The sequence below is a fragment of the Lithobates pipiens genome, unplaced genomic scaffold (genome assembly GCF_037356315.1).
Source record: "Lithobates pipiens isolate NorthernLeopardFrog02 unplaced genomic scaffold, aLitPip1_a1.2 Scaffold_18, whole genome shotgun sequence".
Lineage (NCBI taxonomy): Eukaryota > Metazoa > Chordata > Amphibia > Anura > Ranidae > Lithobates > Lithobates pipiens.
In genome coordinates this window covers 622141023-622163693 of record NW_027507758.1, presented here as the reverse complement: position 1 = coordinate 622163693, position 22671 = coordinate 622141023, and the positions used below count along the sequence as shown (strand labels likewise).

General features: G+C 45.5%; 1 protein-coding gene across 1 annotated transcript in view; it reads left to right on the top strand.

Annotated features, from left to right (window-relative positions):
• Positions 1-22671, top strand: part of LOC143986857 (uncharacterized) — a 154388-nt gene that overhangs the window by 67707 nt on the left and 64010 nt on the right. Inside the window, exons 13-18 of the mRNA XM_077485264.1 lie at positions 3780-3907; positions 3994-4117; positions 4234-4331; positions 4409-4615; positions 4738-4879; positions 5747-6383. Of these exons, the coding sequence (XP_077341390.1) occupies positions 3780-3907; positions 3994-4117; positions 4234-4331; positions 4409-4615; positions 4738-4879; positions 5747-6383 (1336 nt within the window). The remainder of the gene's footprint in view (positions 1-3779; positions 3908-3993; positions 4118-4233; positions 4332-4408; positions 4616-4737; positions 4880-5746; positions 6384-22671) is intronic.

Genomic DNA, 22671 nt, shown 5'->3' with positions numbered 1-22671 from the left:
ATCCTGGACTCTGAACTCTCCTTTCAGCCCCACATCCAATCACTTTCCAAAGCTTGACGCCTCAACCTCCGCAACATCTCCAAGCTACGTCCCTTTCTAACCAATGAAACCACAAAGCTCCTGATTCACTCCCTGGTTATCTCTCGCCTTGACTACTGCAACTCCCTCCTGATTGGCTTACCTTTAAATAGACTATCCCCCCTTCAGTCCATCATGAATGCTGCTGCCAGACTCATCCACCTTACAAACAGCACAGTGTCTGCTACCCCTCTCTGCCAATCCCTCCATTAGTTGCCACTTGCCCAACAAATTAAATTAAAAATACTAACACTTACTTACAAAGCCATCCACAACTCTGCCCCCAGCTACATCACTAGCCTAGTCTCAAAATACCAACCTAATCGCCCACTTCGTTCCTCCCAAGACCTCCTGCTCTCTAGCTCCCTCATCACCTCCTCCCATATCCGCCTCCGGGACTTCTCCCGAGCCTCGCCCATCCTCTGGAATTCACTACTCCCAATCTGTCAGAACGTCTCCAAATTTATACACTTTTAGACGATCCCTGAAAACTTTCCTCTTCAGAGAAGCCTATCCTGCCTCCATCTAACAAGTGCACTATTTTCTCCATGAGTTCATCCCCCACAGCTATTACCCTTTTGTATAACTTGACCCTCCCTCCTAGATTGTAAGCTCTAATGAGCAGGGCCCTCTGATTCCTCCCTGTATGGAATTGTATTGTATTGTAATGTCTGTCCTAATGTTGTGAAGCACTGCGTAAACTGTCAGCGCTATATAAATCCTATATAATAATATTTATTTATACAGGTAGCTATATATTAATATTTTATATTTCATCAAGATATGCATTCCAACAAGGAAACATTTGCAAATGCATGGAGAACTTGACACCTGAAACACATACATGGTATATAATTAGTGACACATTGAAGTGTCACTTAAAGGGGGTAATACAAAAAATAAAGAATCAGAGCGAAGAGAAGAATCAAGATGGATATCCATACACGGTTGATAATTACGTATACGTATCGGTAGTTGTAATCTCCATGCGTTTTGGGACCTTATAGCCACTCATCAGGAGAAAAAAACGTTAGTGGTCACCTATAGATAGGGGAGACGACCATGTTTTAAATAGTCTAGAAAAAAATGGGCAAATGTAGAATATGAAAGCCCCCACATATGTACATTTGACCAACAGACTTACATTTGTATCGGCACAATGGTGGCACAGCCATGAGAGTCAAGCCAGCTAGGTGCGCCACATCCCGCAGCAGAGGGAGCACATCCGGGCACCAGCAGCCAACACAAACAGCCCCCCGAGTGGGTCATGGTGTAGAAAGTCTTTTGTTCCTCCTTTTTTCTGCTATTTCCCCTTCCGTTTTGTTTTTTTCCCCACTGTTTTTCTTTCCTTCCCTTCTTTTCTCCTCCTTTATCTTTACATTTTTTTTTTTCCTTTTTCTGTCTTTTCTTTCTTTGTCTTCAGCAGCTTTTCCCCTTTTTTCCATGTGCCTTATTTTCCCACACTGCTCAACACTTCCTTACACACATTTCCATTCACCTACATTTTTTTTTCCCCATTTATTATAGAGGTCCCCCTAAGGGCCACCCCTTCCAGCTCACACAAGTGTCACTTTCTACACCATGACCCACTCGGGGGGCGCTGTTTGTGTTGGCTGCTGTCGCCCGGATATGCTCCATCTGATCCGGGATGTCACACCGCTAGCTGCGCCACCATTGTGTCAATACAAATGTAAGTCTGTTGGTCAAATGTACATATGTGGGGATTTTCATTTTCTACATTAGCCCGCTTTTTTCTAGACTATTTAAAATATGATTGTCTTCCCTATCTAAAGGTGACCACTACGTTTTTTTTTTTTTTCTCCTGATGAGTGGCTATAAGGTCCTGAAACGCGCAGAGCTTACAACTACCGATTATGTATACATAATTATGAACCATGTATGGATGTTCCCTCTTGGCTGATTCTTTCTTTTTTGCATTACCCCCTTTTAAAGTGGTTGTAAATCCTCCCCCACAACTTTGTCCCATGTAAATCAGCATAAAAAATCCTAATGAACACTGCTTGTAGATATCTCCTTACTTGCTTAGTATTGTTGTAATCCTTGTTGTTCTGTAGAATGAAGTCACTGAGCATGCCCAGATCGCCCCTGATTTAAAGTGGAAGTAAACCCCTATCGTTTTCAGCCAAGGAAGCTGCCATTTTTGCCTCTGTTTAATCTTCAACTGCTATGGTGCTGCACATGTGATTTGTTATGACACCAGCCATTGGATGGTTTGATACTTTGGCTGAGAGCACAGCCAATGTGCAGTTAGCATTCTTGGCATGCCTTTTTTTTTTTTAACTGTTTAAATCGATGGGTTTACTTCCACTTTAAGGCACACTCTCTATGTCTTATCTATCTGTTATCAGGACTTCCAACAGCACACCAATGAACTCTGCTAATCACTCAGAGTTTCCTCCTACACACCATGTGACCTCACATACAGTCTAAACTTGGCCATTACTGCAGAATTATCAGCTGAAGCTGATAAGTCAGACAAAGGGAAACATTAGACATTGGCACAAATAAATACTATGAAATAAACAAGTACGCTATGAACAGGGAAGCAGGGTTGCCATAGAAACGTTGGATTGAGAAGGAGGCTTGGTTAACAGTACAGGAAGTGCTCAATGTAAGGGCGGAAATAGACTCCACTGTGGACTCAGAAAACAATACTTAAGATGGAGCTGCCTAACCCCTGGAAACAAGTTTTTTAAAGTTTCTTTAAACAGTAAGTAATATGAGATTTGTGCTGGATTACAGTGGCTATAGTCTGATAATTACTTATTATAATGGACTAAATGAAAAGCAGCATCAGAGTGGGAGAGTTTACTTCCTCTTTAAAGCGGGAGTCCGCCGGGACTCCGCGTTTTTTTTTTTTTTTTTAAAAAGCCAGCAGCTACAAATACTGCAGCTGCTGACTTTTAAAATAGTGACACTTACCTGTCCAGCGCGCCTGCGATGTCGGCACCCGAAGCCGATCTCTCGATCGTCTCTCGGGTGCTGCCGCCGCCACCTTGGGTATGGGAATCAGGAAGTGGAGCCTTTCGGCTTCATTTCCCGGTTCCCTACTGCGCATGCGCGACTCGCGCTGCGCAATAAGGATGGACCCGCTGCCTCTGGGATCTGTGTGTTTCCCAGCAGGCAGCGGGGGACTTTCGGAAAGGGGCGTAATCTACGCCCCTTTCCGCAGAGAGCTATCCCGGAAGTGGGTGCAGATACCTGTACTGTACAGGTACCTGCACCCCCCTCCCCCCTGAAAGGTGCCAATTGTGGCGCCGGAGGGGGGGAGGGTTCCGATGAGCGGAAGGTCCACTTTAGGGTGGACCTCCGCTTTAAGTGACACTTCAATGTGTCACTAATTATATACCATGTATGTGTTTCAGGTGTCAAGTTCTCCATGTATTTGAAAATGTTTCCTTGTTGGAATGCATATCTTGATGAAATATAAAATATTAATATTTAGCTACCTGTATAAATATGTAAATATATGATTATTTGAATTTATTAAAGCCTGTTTTTTACCCATATCTGTATATCTGCTTCCCTGTGCCTCAGGTAAAGTCCTGTCCTCTGCTCTTCTTCTTTTTCTAAATATTAAACTGGGATGGAGGAGGGGACTTGAACGACCCCTATTACCTCATTTAAAGTCCCAAAAATTCCTCCTTCCTCTCATTTATCATTTTACTTTTTGTCTTCAGATCTAGATTTTTCTTCCTGTGAAGTCTGGAGATCATATGACCATCACATTGCCTCCACCTCCCTCCCTGATAGAATAGAGAAATACAAAGAAGATTCTAGAAGTCACCAGAGAGATGATGGAGGAGAGGTGAGCGGTGCTGGGAATTCTGGGACATTATCCAGTAACAGACAAGGGATGTGTCTGGATGGTGACTGTATCATTGTGTGTGTCAGGTTCCTATAAGGTGTCAGGATGTCACTGTCTATTTCTCCATGGAGGAGTGGGAGTATTTAGAAGGACACAAGGATCTCTACAAGGACGTCATGATGGACAATCAGCCGCCCCTCACATCACCGGGTAAGAGGAGACTTTATTGTAAAGGAGAGAGCAGTACGGAGGTTCCACCTAGATCCCCCATCATCTGATAAACACATAGAAACAATGTATTCAGTCAGTGTGTGTGTTTCCTACAGATGGATCCAGTAATGGGAACCCAGCAGAGAGATGTCCCCGTCCTCTGTATTCCCGGGATTCCACACAGGAAGATCACACCATCCCTCGCCATCATCAGGTAGATGATTGACAATTATTGGTAGTTCTGATTTATACACAATTAATGTTACAATTAATATTTTATTATATATTCAGAGTGGAAACCTCTGGAATGATAATATTGATGTTAAAGAAGAGTATAAGGAGGAGGATGAGGAGTATGGAGTAATGGAGGAGTTTTCAGAAGGACACAAGGATATGATGGAGCCACCAAATACCAGGAACCCACCAGAGAGATGTCCCCGTCCTCTGTATTCCCGGGATTCCACACAGGAAGATCACACCCTCCCTCACTGTTGCAAGGTTGGTGGGGCGGAGCTTATAAAACACAGACTCGTGGATACAATGTGTGGATTTTTATGTGATGTCACAATATTAAAGCTTATATCTTACAGATGATATTTTCTTTCATTTTCTTGATTTAGAGTGGAGATCCAATCGACATAGAATTTGAGGTTAAAGCAGAAGAAGAAGAGAGGTATGTGAGAGATGATCAGCAGTCTATGGAGGAGGATGGAATAATGGGGACATTTATAGAGGAGGACACTCCTACAGAGATCAGCACAGGTGGGTCATTAACACTAAATACATTCCTCCACCCATACTGCTCACTGATTGGTCCAGAGTAGGGCGGGGATTGGGTGATATCAGCCTGTAATCCCCTGGTCACTTTCCTGAGCTGTGTTCCCCGTCCTGTATTCCTGGATTTCTCTCCGATAATCTTCCTTCTCTGTGCTGCAGACACTATTTATGTATCTAGACTGGATTTATGGAGATTCTGGGGTTCAGCTGACCGCAAAATCTTGATTTTCACCATAGACGTAGGCACCTGGGCCATGTGCTTTGAGTCTTCTGCCCCATTTCTGGGTCTAGCAAGATCTCTGATAGAGCATTCCTGTTTGCTGGCTGTGCCGGGTGGAGGGATATGTCTGTATAGTCTCAGACCCAAGTCACTGAGTGCAGTCTCAGGAGATGGGAGGCAGTGGTGTGGGACCTCTGCAACTTGTCTCATGTAAACATTTACTGTAAAACTTTTACAAATTACTGAATAACAATATTATGAGTTTTGTATGGATTTTAAGAGAGAACCCTATGCAAAAAAAAAACAAGAAAAAGTGTGAGGTCCACAATCCATACCAGACTCTCATCCGAACATGCAGCTTGGCTGCCCAGGAAAGAGTGAGGGGCTGTGAAGTGAGCATGCCCCCTCCTGAACCATACCAGGTCACATACCCTCAACATGGGCAGAATGAATTGCCAAGTCTATTCACTCCTGGATAGAAAGTTTAACTATATATGAGCTCATATTCAGGGAGCATGAGGAATTTGTACATCATCAGGCATCGGGAAATGTATGTCTGTCTGCAAAAAACAGGGGGGATATTGGAACTCTAATGCTCATGTCTAGTAATAATCTTTTTATTCCTATTTTAGTAGATGGACGGGAGATGAGGAAAACCTCAGAGGATTGTCTCACTTTGTCTCCAGACTGTAAAGTAGAAGATGAGGACATCACACAGTATAGTCCAGGAGAAAACCCGACTACCTCAAATGTCCATCCAGCACCACACAGTGTAGATGGACCATCGTATTCCTCTTATCCTGAGGAACCTCAGACTGTGAGGGACGGTGCCGTCCTTCCAACAGAGAAGAGGTTTTCCTGTACTGAGTGCGGGAAGTGTTTCCATTATAAATCACATCTTAACGTACATAAAAGATCTCACACAGGGGAGAAGCCGTATTCCTGTCCTGAGTGCGGGAAATGTTATTTATATAAGGTCAATCTTCAAACACATCAGAGATCTCACACAGGTGAGAAGCCATATTCCTGTTCTGAGTGTGGGAAATGTTTTTCAGTGAAGTCCACTCTTCACACACATGAGAGATCACACACTGGGGACAAGCCATATTCCTGTCCTGTGTGCGGGAAATGTTTTTCAGTGAAGTCCAATCTTTATATACATCAGAGATCGCACACGGGCGAAAAGCCGTATTCCTGTCCTGAGTGCGGGAAATGTTTTTCAGTGAAGTCCAATCTTTGCAGCCATCAGAGATCTCACACAGGGGAGAAGCCACTTTCCTGTCCCGAGTGCGGGAAATGTTTTTCAGAGAAGTCCAATCTTTATACACATCAGAGATCTCACACGGGGGAGAAGCCATATAACTGTCCTGAGTGTGGAAAGTATTTTTCACGGAAATCCAATCTTTCCAGACACCAGAGATCTCACACGGGGGAGAAGACACTTTCCTGTCCTGAGTGAAGGAATTCCTCACTGAAGTCCTGTCTTCCTGTACATCAGGGGTACCACACAACTTTCAAGGTGTATTTGTGCGGGAAATGTCTTCTATATGAATGTTGCTGGACATCACAGCTCTCATGTGGGGAAGAAGCACACCCTGATATACACCTCAGATATACTCCATGGCTGATCTTCATCATGTAAGAAACAGTTCATAAGGAGATCAGAGATCACCAAAGACATGGATGAAGTGTTGTACCGTGTTGGCCATTCATAGCAGTAGAAGAATAAAAATGGAGTCATTACCTTTTTATTGGCTGAGTACATTTTGTGGTGTAAGCTTTCATAAAAACATAGAGGTCTATTTTTTTAATTAGCTGAATGAATGTGACGGGCATTCTCCCAGCAATAAGAAATATTGGCCCTATTATATTTCATACACTGATTTCCTTGGCTCCATCTAGTGACCATAATGCAGTATTGTGCTGTGTTTGTTTACTAAGATTTTTTCAGGAAAAAATTTACATCATGAGGGCAGACAGTACAGTTACAATAAAATTCAATAGGAGGGACCAGAGGCCCCTGCTTGTTAGAGCTTACAATCTAGGAGGGAGGGTCAAGTGATACAAAAGGTAATAACTGTGGGGGGGATGGGCTGATGGAGAAAGTAAAAGTACAGTTGTAAGTTGGAGACCGGACAGCCTTCTCTGGAGAGAAGGTTTTCCAAGGATCGTTTAAAAGCAAGCAGAGTAGGATATAGTCGGACAGATTGGGGTAGGGAGTTCCATAGGAAGGGAGAGGCTCTGGAAATGTCCTGGAGGCAAGTGTGGGAGGAGGTGATAAGGGAACTAGAGAGCAGGAGGTCCTGGGAGGAACGAAGGGAACAAATCAGATGGTATTTTGAGACTAGGTTAGTGATGTAGCTGGGGGCTGAATTTGTGGATGGCTTTCTAAGCTGTTGTTAGAATTTAGAATTTAAATTGGGCGAGTGGAAGCCAGATGAGGGATAGCAGTCGCTGAGCAATTTGTAAGGTGGATAAGAACTGGGGAAATTGGTTTTGGAGGTTTACTTTGGATTACAATGTCCTTTAGTTGCTGCAGAGCTCTGTTCTGCTCAGAGGTTAATGAGGACAGTACTTCGCCCAAAGGCCTGGTATGTGGTGAAAGAACAATGACTGTTGGGGGTACTGGTCATCTAGCAGGAGTGCTGGCAGCAGCATTCATGATGGACTGAAGGGGGGATAGCCTATGTAAAGGTAATCTCGTGAGGAGGGAGTTGCAGTGGTCAAGGTAGGAGATGACCAGAGAGGGAACTAGGAGCTTTATGGTGCCATTGGTTAGGAAAGGGCGTATTTTGGAGATGTCGCAGAGGTTGAGGCGGCAAGATTTGGAAAGCGCTTGGACGTGGGGGCCAAAAGGATAGGACGGGCTGATAGTGCTATCAATTTTGACAGAGAAATCGGGAAAAGTGGCACCTAGGAGAGGAAATATTATGATCTCCGTTTTGGATAGATTCAGTCTGAGGAAGTGGTGTGACATCCAGGCTGATATGTCTGTTAGTAAATTTGTGATGCACGAGGAGACTGAAGGAGTGAGCCGAGGGGTAGAGTGATAAATTTTGGTGTTGTCAGCATAGAGCAGTGTTTTTCAACTCCAGTCCTCAAGGCGCCCCAACAGGTCATGTTTTCAGGCTTTCCATTATTTTGCACAGGCGATTTCATAGTTGGTAAGGTTGAATAAAGACACCAGTCCATCCAGTTCAACCTGAGTGAGTGTCTACAAGTGTCTACCCTCAAGGAGCCCACAAGCCAAGGTCCCCATTCATATACTAGGGCCAATTTTGGACAGAATCCAAAAAGACCAGTTAGGAGAAATGCGTCTTGTAAAATATGTGAACATGTATTCAAATAGGACACATTTGTTTAGAATTCTGATAGCGGTTTAACGATCAGGGGGCGTTACTTGTTTCCAATTCCGAGCAAGAGTTCACCAAGCTGCTATAGATAGGTGTTTTGTACAGTGTGAAATCCTAAAGGCTGGGAATCCATACCTATGCCCGGCATGGCTAGGTCTGGGTCAAGTTTAACCACTTGCTTACTGGGCACTTAAACCCCCCTCAGTCCCAGACCAATTTTCAGCTTTCAGCGCTGATGCACTTTGAATGACAATTGCGCGGTCATACAACACTGTACCCAAATTAAATTTTTATCATTTTTTTCCCACAAATAGAGCTTTCTTTTGGTGGTATTTAATTACAGCTGGGAGTTTAATAGTTTGTTATAAAATTTTGCAAACAGGTCATTTTTCTCCTTCATTGAAGTGCGCTGATGAGGCGGCACTGATAGGCTGCACTGATAGGCTGCATTGGTGGGCACTGATAGGCTGCACTGATAGGCATAGTTAAGGCGGCACTAATAGGCACAGATAAGGCGGCACCGACGGGCAAAGACGGGCACAGATAAGATTGCACGGATGGGTGGCACTAAGGGGCACTGATAGGTACCACTGATAGATGGGACTGATGGGCACTGATAGGTGGCTCTGATAGGTGGCACTGCTGGGCACTGATGGACAGCACTGCTGGGCACTGATGGGCGGCACTGCTGGGCACAGATATGTGGCACTGGGGTGCAGCACCTTTGTTGAGGCAGACTGTGGGCACTGCTGGGTGGCACTGTGGGCACTGCTGGGTGGCACTGTGGGCACTGCTGGGTGGCACTGACAGGGGGGGCACATTTTTTATTTAGGCAGGCAAAGCAGGGGGCAGTGATGGGCAAAGACGGGCACAGATAAGATGGCACGGATGGGTGGCACTAAGGGGCACTGATAGGTACCACTGATAGATGGGACTGATGGGCTCTGATAGGTGGCACTGATGGGCGGCACTGCTGGGCTCGGATATGTGGCACTGGGGTGCAGCACCTTTGTTGAGGCAGACTGTGGGCACTGCTGGGTGGCACTGTGGGCACTGCTGGGTGGCACTGTGGGCACTGACAGGGGGGGCACATTTTTTTATTTAGGCAGGCAAAGCAGGGGGCAGTGATGGGCAAAGACGGGCACAGATAAGATGGCACGGATGGGTGGCACAGATGGGTGGCACGGATGGGTGGCACTAAGGGGCACTGATAGGTACCACTGATAGATGGGACTGATGGGCACTGATAGGTGGCACTGATGGGCGGCACTGCTGGGCACGGATATGTGGCACTGGGGTGCAGCACCTTTGTTGAGGCAGACTGTGGGCACTGCTGGGTGGCACTGTGGGCACTGCTGGGTGGCACTGACAGGGGGGGCACATTTTTTATTTAGGCAGGCAAAGCAGGGGGCAGGTGGGCACTGGCAGGGCTGGCCGTGATCGGGACTGATGTCCCGATCATGGCCGCCGGTGATCGGCTTTTTTTTTTCCTCCTCGCGCTGTCAGCGCGAGGAGGAATAATAGCCGATTACCGGCTCCGTTCTATCACATGATCAGCTGTCATTGGCTGACAGCTGATCATGTGATAAGGGTCGGGATCGACCCCTTGCACGGATCAGTGATCAGGAGAGTCTCGTAGACTCGCCGATCACAGAGCGCGCCGCGTGCGCCCCTCAGGGGGCGCGCAGGATGCTCGTGCACGTGACTACGTCAATAGACGTAGTCCCGGAAAAGGAGATCCGCGCTGTAGCTGTCATTCGGCTATAGCGCGAATCTCAAGTGGAGGAGGCCAATGAGAAAACAGCAGACCAAGAATGACTGGGCAATATCACCAAACATGAGATATTGATCACACAGAGCCACAATTTCTCCAGCACAGCAGGGAGTGCTCTGGGAAAATGGTGGCTAGTCTGTCTGGGGTGTAGTACCACTTGTGTAAGAATTTCTGGGAGGATTCCCAATGAGAAGGACATTGAGAATGTTTAAAGGCCCATACACACGATCAGACTTTTTGACAACAAACATGCAAATTAGCTGTTTTGGAGCAACAACCGACTGTGTGTACGCTCCATCAGACAAACTTTTTCGGTTTTCAATGGACTTTTGTTGGCTGTGCGAAAGGACAAACTTTTTGGAAACATAAGTCCGATGGAGCAAAGTCCGATCGTGTGTACACAAAACCATTGGACTTTTGTACAAAGTACAAACACGCATGCTCAGAACCAATGCAAAAGATCAGACAACAATACAGAAGTTGAGCAAAGGGTGGCGCTGGAGTAATTGAATGTCCTCTTTTGAAGTGTCGTCCGTTGAAACGTCACTACGTTCGTGATTGTTGCCTAAAAAGTCAGATCGTGTGAATGCAATACAAACTTACGGCCAACGCCCTTTGTACAAAAGTTCATGGAAAAATTTGTACAAAGTCTGATCGTGTGTATGAGGCTTTCAGATTTTCGTCTTCAGATTTACCAAAACCGTATAATATATGAGGTCAAACCTTAAGAGTTTCAATTTGTATGTAATCAGACAGGCCCTTGCACTACATGGTTTTAGTGAATCTGAAGACAAAAATCTGCAGAAAAATCTAACAGTGTGTGTATGGGGTCTAAAGGTCCGTACACACGGTCAGAAAATCTGAAGATAAATTTTGTCCGATGAACGATCTGCTGATTTTCTGATCGTTAGCATGCTGCTTTTGACAGTCGATTACAAATTTTCTGCCGAAAAAAACTGTATGTGCAGGCTTGAAAATTATTGTCTGATGTGACCATCAAGTCAGATTTTCTTTTCATTAGTACGGTTTTCTGACAAAAAATAAAATAAAAAATCTGAACAGCAAGACTAGGCATGCTCAGAAATGAAAGACCACATACAAAGCAATTCAACACATTACATCACTTCTGACGTTGAATTCTGTCATCAGAAAATTTTCTTATAGTATCCTCTTCACTTTCACTGCATCGTTTATTATTGTTTAATGGCTCCTCCCTCCCAGAAGAACTTTTAAAACTCATGGAGACCCCACCATCTCTCCATTTGGGAGAATCACTCTTCTTCTCCACAAAAAATGCATCCATTGTTTCCTGGGAACTTGCCCTTCAATTCTCAGATATCCCACCTCAATGCTGCCTTGCTACTTGGTTGCCTCTAAAGCCTTGTACACACGGTCAGATTATTGGGCGAATTTTCTTCAGTTTTTTGTTTGTCTCAAATTGAAAGTTTCATAGTAAGGTTGAATAAAGACACCAGTCCATCCAGTTCAACCTGAGTGTCTACAATTGTCCCTATCCCTGTACATTACACACTCACATCGGTCCCTACCCTCAAGGAGCCCACAATCCAAGGTCCCCATTTATATACTAGGGCCAATTTTGGACAGAAGCCAATTAACCTACCTGCATGTCTTTGGTTTGTGGGAGGAAACCGGAGTACCCAGAGGAAACCCACGCAGGCACAGGGAGATCATGCAAACTCCAGGCAGGTAGAGTCGTGGTTAGGATTTAAACCAGCAACCCTTCTTACTGCTAGGTAAGAGTGCTACCCACTACACCACTGTGCCGCCCATCGGGCAAAAACTGTTTCCACATAGCATCTGTTGATTAACCATCCTCGGTGGGAAACTTCTGGCCTAGTAAGTCTGCCCTTTTTTGGTTTTGTTTGCCTGGGATGTAGACTGCGGTTAGGGTTTCCACACGAGCCTCGGCTCATTGAAAAATCTTGGTCACTAGTTGGAGTAGTGGCAGACTTCTGGTACCACCCTGTCGGGCTATATAGGCTACCACCATCTTGTCTAGTCTCAGTTTGACTCAGGCCCCCTGAATCACTTCTTTGAAAGAGTGCCATGAATGCCATCTGTAGTTTCAGGAGGTTGGAGTGTCTGGTTTCTGATGTCTGCCACCTGCCTTGGGCCTGTCTCCCAAGGCAGTGAGCCCCCCAGCCCTGGAGACTGGGATATCAAATGACTGGCCATCCCATTGAAACAGGAAGGACATTTGCAGTACTCTCATATGAAATTTCACCCATGGGACTGCAGTGAATATCCCCAACATCTTCATACAGTCCCTCGACAATAGTGTTGAGGTCCCCATCACACTTGCGATCCAGCAGGAAAACTTGTCCTGATCGTGCATTGAATGTCATTCCTAGATATTCCATCTGTTGGGAGGGAATGTGTTTGCCCCTCTGGCCATTTATCAGCCATCCAAAATCAGACAACATCCTCATTACCCTGTTGCGTTGCCATGCACGGTCCTTGCTTGAGTGGGCCACGACCAGGATATCATCTAGGTAATGAAAGATCTTTGCCACCTGCAAACGGATAAATGCTATGGTGGCTAGTAGGATCTTGGAGAAAATTCTGGGTGCTGTATTTATCCCGAAGAGCAGACACCTGAATTGATAGTGGCACTCTCCCATGATCTGAGGTATCTCTGATGATGCCTGTGGATCGGAACATGCAAATATGCATCTGCTAAATCGATTGAGATTAGCCAATCTCCCGCTTGAATCACTGACATAATTGTATACACCGATAACATCTTAAAGAGGAAGTAAACCCTGATGGGTTTACTTCCTCTTTTTTTCCCTGCAAAGGTAAAGCATAATGGACTACTATGCATCGCATAGTAGCTCATTATGTGTCACTTACCTGACACAGGAGCCAGCGAAGTCGCCGCTGTCCCCTGTAGTCCGCTGCATCCATCTTGCTGGTGGCGACTCGCCACATGCGCACGGGAGTCGCGTCTCGCAGCTCCACCGCTGCCATTCGGCGAAGCCGCGATGACGTCACTCCCGTGCATGCGCACGGGAGTCGACAAATTAGGCAGATCTATTCTTGGACTTGCCGCATTTAGTGCGCCTGCGCGCCGCTGTCTACGACGCATGCGCCGTAGACAGCGGTGCCCATTTTCGGGCAAATATCTCCTAAACCATATAGGTTTAGGAGATATTGCTTGGACCTACAGGTAAGCCTTAATCTAGGCTTACCTGTAGGTCAAAGTGGTTTGAAAGGGTTTACTTCCTCTTTAAACCTTCTGGGATTGATAAAAGTATTCAAGGACCTCAGGTCCAACACTTGTCTGAGCTCTCCAGAGGCTTTGGGTACCAGGAAGATTGGTGAATATACTCCTTTTCCTTGCTGACTCAAAGGAACTGGCATAATTTCCTGCTTTTGACATAATTTGGTTAGATATTCTTTTAAGAACTTGGGTCTCTTCTGATCACATGGCCAATGCGTCCGGACAAAAATATTGGGTGGTTTCTCCTGAAACTACCCTGTATCCGCGTTTTACTGTTTGCTGGACCCAGTGGTCCCTGATCTTCCCTGCCCATACCCACCAGAAAATTGCCAGCCTGGCTCCCACCTGGAGGGTCTGGATGGACTTTTTCAGATAAAAAAAAAAAACCTCTCTGTCCCAATCCCAATCTATGGCCTTTTTTATGGCCATCACAAATGGGTCAATCAGATAAAAATCAAACAAATGTTTGGGCATATGTTTCAATTTGGAAGATGATCTTGGGAAAGTCTCCAAAACCCTAGATCTCTGGTCTTGATCTGTGGTAGTACTTGCTTTTGGTTCTACCCTTGAACCACTAGCGCTGGAGACCAAATGAATGCTTTTGGCCACTGCCTCATGAATGTACTCCTTGGCTCTCCGTGCTTCTTTCCTTATCCGTGGCCACATCACTCATGTACTCGGCACATAAAAGTTTCCCGGGAAGAGCTGGTGCAGCACAGGCCCAGCACAGGTCCTCAGCCGGACGCCCTGTCTGTCTTGGCTCCACTGTTGGAGTTTTACTGCAGCTTGGAATAGTGGGTGAACGGATTCTGTGTTTAGAATGAGATCCCGATTGTGGGGCTTTAGAGCAATGGCGGGACTTCTCTTTCTGTGATAGTAATTTTTAGGGCTTCTGCTCCTAAAAAAAATGAAGCATCACATCAGTCTCCTGTGCAGCGCTCTTTTACTCCATAGTCCTCTGTCGCCCCCTCCTACCTTTCTGCAGATCTTCATTGCCTGTTGTGGCTGTGGCAAGCTCATGGCTGCACAAATGGGAAGAAAAGACTTTACAAAAAGAAAATACCTCCCGCAGCCCTCTCTCAACCCCACTATATTTAATACAATTTATTATTATTATTACTACAGGGCGTGATTACGCGGCAACCGGATGTGACATCAGGATGTTAATTCAGGAACTACAATCCATGAGAGTTGGTGAGATCGCAGCACTGTTGATGCCTGACACTGACATTGATTTTCATTATCGCCATTTTTTGTTGCGTGTAAGTGCATTACTTTTAAAATAGAGCAGATACTGTAATGCTGCGCACACATGGTCGGACTTTCCGACAGAAAAAGTCAGATGGGAGCTTTTCATCATATATTGTACTGTAATTGTGTTGTGTCCCCCCCCCTTATAAATTGTAAAGCGCTACATAAACTGTTGGCGCTATATAAATCATGTATAATAATAATATTCAGACCGTGTGTATGCCCTATCAGACTTTTTACGTTGAAAATTCAGATGGACTTACAGTAGGTGACCGCGATATTGTGTCAATCTCACCGCTTCTATCGGCGAGATTGACACCCTACGAGCTCCGTCGCGGGAGCCAGCGCCGAGCTGGCTCACATCGGGAAAGGAAAAATGTTTATTTTCCTTTCCCGATAAGCGACAAGCATCGCTGGCTGGGTTGACACTGGTGCGGGGATCCGAATTGGATTCCCGCCAATACCAGGCACTGTGTTTGGTATGAATCCTAAGGGAGAACTCCATGCCAAATTTAAAAAAAAACGGCATGGGTTCCCCCTTAGGAGGCATACCAGGCCCTTAGATCCGGTAGGGATTTTAATGGGAATCCCCTACACCAAAAAAACGGCGTGGGTCCCCCCCAAAATCCATACCAGACCCCTATCCGAGCACACAGCCCGGCCGGCCAGGAAAGGGGGTGGGGACAAGCGAGCGCCCCCCCTCCTGAGCCGTACCAGGTCGCGTGCCCACAACATGGGGTGCCTTGGGGAAGGGGGGGCCGCACGGCCCCCCCACCCCAAAGCACCTTGTCCCCATGTTGATGAGGACAAGGGCCTCTTCCCGACAACCCTGGCCGTTGGTTGTCGGGGTCTGCGGGCGGGGGGCTTATCGGAATCCGGTAGCCCCCTTTAATAAGGGGGCCCCCGGATAGCGGCCCTTCACCCTATGTGAATGAGTATGGGGTAAGATGTACCCCTACCCATTCACCTGTAGATAAAAAGGAAAAAAAAAAAACAACACACAAGGGTTAAAATAGTTTATTGCACAGCTCCGGGGGTCTTCCGTCTTCGGGGGTCTTCTCGCTGGACTCCTCCACTATCTTCTGCTCTTTTGCTGGCTCTTTTACTAGCGGAGGAGCCTGGCTTTCTTCTTCCGACTTCGGGAGGTCTTGTCCCCTTCTTCGGTTCTTCTTGCCGGACCACCGCTTCTTCTTCCAGCTCTTTTACTAGCAGTGGCCCGGTCTTCTGTTGCCGACTTCCGTTCTTCTTCTTCTGGAGACGTTGACTCGACGAGCTCTCCAGCCGCAATGCCAGGGACGCGGTGCGTGGCGACTTATATAGGGACAAGGGGCGGGGTCACCGGTTGATGTCACATGGTGACCCAGCCCCCTTACAATGTCACAGTCCCGGAGGATGCTGGGACTGTGACATCGTAAGGGGGCGGGGTCACCATGTGACATCAACCGGTGACCCCGCCCCTTGTCCCTATATAAGTCGCCGCGCACCGCGTCCCTGGCATTGTGGCCGGAGAGACCGTCGAGTCAACATCTCCAGAAGAAGAAGAAGAACGGAAGGCAGCGGCGACAGAAGACCGGGCCACCGCTAGTAAAAGAGCTGGAAGAAGAAGCGGTGGCCCGGCAAGAAGAACCCGAAGAGGGGGACAAGACCAACCGAAGTCGGAAGAAGAGGGCGGCGACGAAGAAGAAAGCCGGGCCCCTCCGCTAGTAAAAGAGCTAGCAAAAGAGCAGAAGATAGCGGAGGAGTCCGGCGAGAAGACCCCCGAAGACGGAAGACCCCCGGAGCTGTGCAATAAACTATTTTAACCCTCGTGTGTTGTGTTTTTTTTTTTTACTTTTTTTTTCCACAGGTGAATGGGTAGGGGTACATTGTACCCCATACTCATTCACATAGGGTGGGGGGCCGCTATCCGGGGGCCCCCTTATTAAAGGGGGCTCCCGGATTCCGATAAGCCCCCTGCCCGCAGACCCAAACAACCAACGGCCAGGGTTGTCGGGAAGAGGCCCTTGTCCTCCTCAACATGGGGACAAGGTGCTTTGGGGTGGGGGGGGCGCGCAGCCCCCCCTTCCCCAAGGCATCCCCCATGTTGAGGGCACGGCCTGGTACGGCACAGGAGGGGGGGGCGCTTGTTTGTCCCCACCCCCTTTCCTGGCCGGCCGGGCTGCATGCTCGAATAGGGGTCTGGTATGGATTTTGGGGGGGACCCCACGCCGTTTTTTTTGGTGTAGGGGATTCCCCTTAAAATCCCTACCCGACCTAAGGGCCTGGTATGCCCTGCTATGCCCCCGAGAAGGCATGCAGGCTTCATGAGTGAGGCGACATTTCCGCCGCTCTCTCGCTCTCGCTACTATAGGAAAATTACATTTTCCTATTGCAGCCAGCGCGAGAACCAGCACAACGGGATCACGCTGGGTAGAGAAGCCTGTCGCCGGGAACCAGCGTGACAGTATCGCGCTGGAAACACAATATCGGCGGCACTTACTGTAGATAGAGAACATGTTCTATATTTTTCGGATGGAACAAATTCCTATTGGGAAAACCGCTCGTCTGTGTGATGTTCCAAAGTTCCAAAAATGACGCATGGTCTGAAGCAAGTACGAGACATCGTACGTTCTTGACGGTCGGAATTTGGTGTGACCGTGTGTATGCAAGACAGCTGGAGCGGAATTCCATCTGAAAAATCTTCAGAATTTATTCCGACGGCAAAACCGGTGGTGTGCACAGGGCATAAGACTTTGCACTATTGTAGGCGTCGTTTGGATTTCTCCCTACATGTGGATACTTTATGACATCTGGATGGTGATTGGAGGTGCTTTATATCAACATAAGCGCCAGGTGCCAGTCACCAGAGTGAATGACAATACCGTCTGGTATACACTATTCTTAAGGGAGTGGAACATGCACTAACACTGTATTGGAGGAGGACACATGGTGTATGTTTTCATAGTGGTACACCATCTTTATCACATTCTATGTACTTCACTAATATCTACAGTGCCTTGCAAAAGTATTCACCCCCTTGGAATTAACATGGATTGTTTGAGGATTTGCATCACTTAATTTTTTTATCATGAAGCAAACAAATGGGACAAAATAACAGAAAAAGTCAATGTGCATAACTATTCACCCCCCTAAAGTCAATACTTTGTAGAGCCACCTTTTGCAGCTATCACAGCTCCAAGTTGCTTTGGATAAATCTCTATGAGTCTTGCCACATCTTACCACTGGGATTTTTGCCCATTCCTCCTTGCAAAACTGCTCCAGCTCCTTCAAGTTGGATGGTTTGCCCTTGTGAACAGCAATCTTTAAGTCTGACCACAGATTTTCTATTGGATTGAGGTCTGGGCTTTGACTAGGCCATTCCAACCCATTTACATGTTTCCCCTTAAACCACTCAAGTGTTGCTTAGCAGTGTGTTTGGGGTCATTGTCCTGCTGGAAGGTAAACCCACGTCCTAGCCTCAAATCACACACAAGGTGGTACAGGTTTTGCTAAAGAATATCCCTGTTTTTAGCACCATCCATCTTTCCCTCAACTCTGACCAGTTTTTCAGTCCCGACTGCTGAAAAACATCCCCACAGCATGATTCTGCCACCACCATGTTTCTCTGTGGGGATGGTGTTTTTTGGGTGATGTGATGTGTTGGGTTTGCTCCAGATATAGCGGTTTTCTTTGGCCAAAAATTTTAATTTTAGTCTCATTAGACCAGAGCACCTTCCTCCATATGTTTTGGGAGTCTCAAACATGCTTTTTCGCAAACTCAAAACGTGCCATTTTGTTTTTTGCTAAAAGTAATGTCTTTCTTCTGGCCACTCTGCCATAAAGCCCAACTCTATGGAGCGTACGGCTTATTGTGGTCCTATGTACAGATCCTCCAGTCTCTGGTGTGCAACTCTGCAGATCCTCCATGGTTACCTTAGGTCTCTGTGCTCCTCTCTGATTAATGCCCTCCTTACCTTGCCCATGAGTTTTGGTGTGCGGCCGTCTCTTGGCAGGTTTGCTGTTGTGCCATGTTCTTTCCATTTGGTTATGATATATTTGATGGTGCTCCTAGGGATCATCAAAGATTTGGATATTATTTTTTTTATAACCTAACCCTGACTTGTACTTCTCAACAACATTGTCCCTTACTTGTTTGGAGAGTTCCTTGGTCTTCATGGCAGTGTTTAGTTAGTGGTGCCTCTTGCTTAGGTGTTGCAGCCTCTGGGGCCTTTCAAAAAGGTGTGTATATGTAATGACAGATCATGTGACACTTATGATGTCTCCACCTGTGTGCAATCTTTCACTAATTATGTGACTTCTGAAGGTAATTGGTTGCACCAGAGCTTTTTATGGGCTTCATAACAAAGGGGGTGAATAAATAGGCACATGCCAATTATCAGTTTTTTATTTCTGAAAAATAGTTTTATGTATATATTTTTTTCTAATTTTACTTCACCAACTTAGACTATTGTGATATCACTGTGATATTGTAATCCATCGCATATAATTCAGATTAAAAAAAAATGAACTAAAGGCTGTAATATAACAAAATAGGTAAAAAGCCAAGGGGGTGAATACTTTTGCAAGGCACTGTATATGGACTTTGTTTTTTTATTCACATTGTTAGATGAAATTTGATTTTGAATTGATGCACTACCGTGGAATTAAAAGATTTTTTATTTATATTATGTAGCAGCATATGGAGATAGAGGTTATTTATTGAATTATTTAGGACACATTAGTAGCGCAGCACAGATATTTAAATTATTATTATAATAATCTTCCATTTTATTTTTTTTACACACCTACTGCCCTTTTAAAATAGGGTGACCGGACATCCCCAGTTTCCGGACCAAGGACACTGTCCCCGGACCAAGTCTGTCCCTGGTTTTGTCCCCAGATAGGGTTGCCACCTGTCTGGTATTGTCCCGGACAGTCCAGGCTGCGCCTCTCTGCCTCCCCCACCCGGTGCCTTAAAGATCTCCTTTGCAGTGATTGGTTGCTGTCCTAGCAACCAATGACATGCTTTTTCTGACATTCACACTGCATAGTGGGAGGTAAATAGCCCTAAAGCAGCTCCATCTCCCAGCTCCGACCCCTAGCTTAGCACTTACATTTCCCGCTTTGATTGCAGTAGCTCCCCGGTCCCACTGGTAAGGCAATCTGAATGGATGTGTTAAAGAGGGCAGGGGGTGCTGATATAAGGGGGGGTCTCTCTGATCTCTGGAGGTCTCTAAGGAAGGAGGTGGGGGGCCACCTATCAGTGCCCATCATTGCCGCATATCAGTGCTGCCTGTCAGTGCCCATCACTGGCACCTATCAGTGCCGCCTATCAGTGCCCAGAAGTGCAGCCTCATCAGCGCACATCAGTGAAAGAGAAAAATTACTTATTTACAAAATGTTATAACAGTTACTAAGAAAAATGTGTTTTCTTTCAAAATTTTGGGTCTTTTTTCATTTGTTTAGGAAAAAATTTAAACCCCAGTGCAAATTAAATACCACCAAAAGAAAGCTCTGTTTGTGGGAACAAAATTATAAAAATGTAATAGGAGTACAGTGTTGTTACCATGTAATCCTTTACTGTACTGAATTGTTCATTTATATTGTTATCATTGAACAAAAGTTCTTTGATAAGAATAAAATAAAAAATATGCATTGAAAAGTTTTTTTCTCCATCTTATTTTTGTAACATTTGGTAGTCATATCCCAAGTATCTTTTTTTTTTCTTTTTTTTTTTTAATCTCATGGACAAAATGTGAGAAATAACGTATATATCATACAATCATTCCAACACTGCATATATCATTTGAGGAAAATATGCTTATAAAACAGTTTACCATTTGCCAATAAAAAAAGTCCCCAGAATCTAGTCACCTTACTTTAAAACATCAGCCATCGTGGGGGGGGGGGGTGAAGATGTAGTACCTTGTCAGGTAGACTGGCAACCAGAGAAAAAAAAGAACGAGGGGGAAGGGAGGGCCTAACTTCATTAAGCTTTAAGAAGGTGGTCCTGGGGGTTAAAAGGAGGAGTTAACCCCATAGTGTGCTGACAGGAGGACGACCAGGAAATATAATTTAAGTGGCAACTTTGTGTATAAAAAAAAAAAATGTATTTTCCAGAAAATCTGTGGCAAAAAATGATAGTCCATGGGTTCAACATGCCTTTTAAGAAATAGCTTGGGGTATCTACTTTCCGAAAAGGGGTCATTTGGGGGGGGTTTGTGCTATCTTGACATTTCAGGGCCTCCGAAACTGTGATAGGTAGGGATGGGCCGAAACACCCCCCGGTTCGGTTCGCACCAGAACATGCGAACAGGCAAAAAATTTGTACGAACACCGTTAAAGTTTATGGGACACGAACATAAAAAAAATCAAAAGTGCTCATTTTACATTTTAAAAAGTGTTTGGGGACCTGGGTGCAGTACACAGCACACACAGATTCCGAAAATACCAGAAGATGAACGGCGCCTGCGCCGTGAGTCCAGGTTCTAGCCCCACCATCCAAGTGCACATAGAGTTGGAATATAAAAGAGCCGAGAGCAGCGAAGCTGAGCCCGAAGCGTGGCGAGCCTGCGAGGGGCCCTCTAATTTTGCCAGCCCTATGTTTGCTTGGATGGTGGGGCTACCACCTCCACTCACGGCGCAGGCGCTGTTCATCTTCGGAGATTTTCTGCAGCTTATTCTGCTCTGTACTGCGCAAGCACTGCGCATGCGCAGTACGGGATGGACACTATATGATGGCAGGACACTATATACCAGAACACCGGGATTGACAATTCATTATAGCCACAAGTACTTTTAATTCACTTTTTTCCCTTTAGAAATTTCATTTTGCTCTCGGACTGTTCTAAACACGGGGAACATGCGCCATTTTACAGGCATACTATAGACACCCCCCAGGTATGAAACTTAAAGGAGTATTACACTTTTGTTGTTTCACTTTAAGCATTATTAAAATCACTTCTCCCGAATAAAACTTTTTTTGCATTGATACATGTCCACTGGGGCAGGACCCGGGTCCCCAAACACTTTTTATGACAATACCATGCATATAAGCCTTTAAAATTAGCACTTTTGATTTCTCCCATAGACCTTTAAAGGGCGTTCCGCAGCTTTCGCATTTGCCGCGAACATCCCAAATTATTTGCTATTCAGGCGAACACCCGATGTTCGAGACAAACTTACTTTTGAACTTGAACATCGGGACCACCCCTAGTGATAGGTAGTGAAGAAGTAAAATAAACAATATAGGGCCTTATGCAGGCCATACATGGTCAAATTTCGAACGAATTTTCTTTTCAAAATCAGAAAGTTTTTTTTTGTGATCCAATTATGCCACCATTGATTTTCGAAATTCGGCCGACCAAGCCTTCAATTTCACCTCATGTTGCTACAGAAAATAATTTTCGTGGCCGGGAATCTTCTTTTCTCTCCGTAAATTTTCTTTTCTTATTACATTTCTCGCACGATTCTCCCATCATTGATTAGAATATCGTTAGTTTTTCCAAAAATTTTCAACATGTCCGATTCCTCAAATTTGATTTCTGCATGAAAATCGGCTGTTGCTGCAGCCCACTAATGGTGCGAAATTCATACGAAAATTCTTAGATACAATTCTCGAAAGAAAATTCTTTCGAAATTCGAACCGTGTATGGCCGCCATTAGAAAGCCTGAAGGCGGTGATTGGTTTCGGAGTCCTGTACACGGCTAAGCTCCCAAAAAGTCTCACACATGTGGTATCCCCATACTCAGGAGAAGCAGCAGAATGTATTTTGGGGTGTAATTCCACATATATCCATGGCATGTGTGAGCAATACATAATTTAAGTGACAACTTTGTGTAAAAAAAAAAATATATATATATATTTCTAAAACTGTTCCATGGGCTCAACGTGCCTTTCAGCAAATTACTTGGGGTGTCTACTTTCCAAAAGGGGTTCATTTAGGGGTTTTGTAC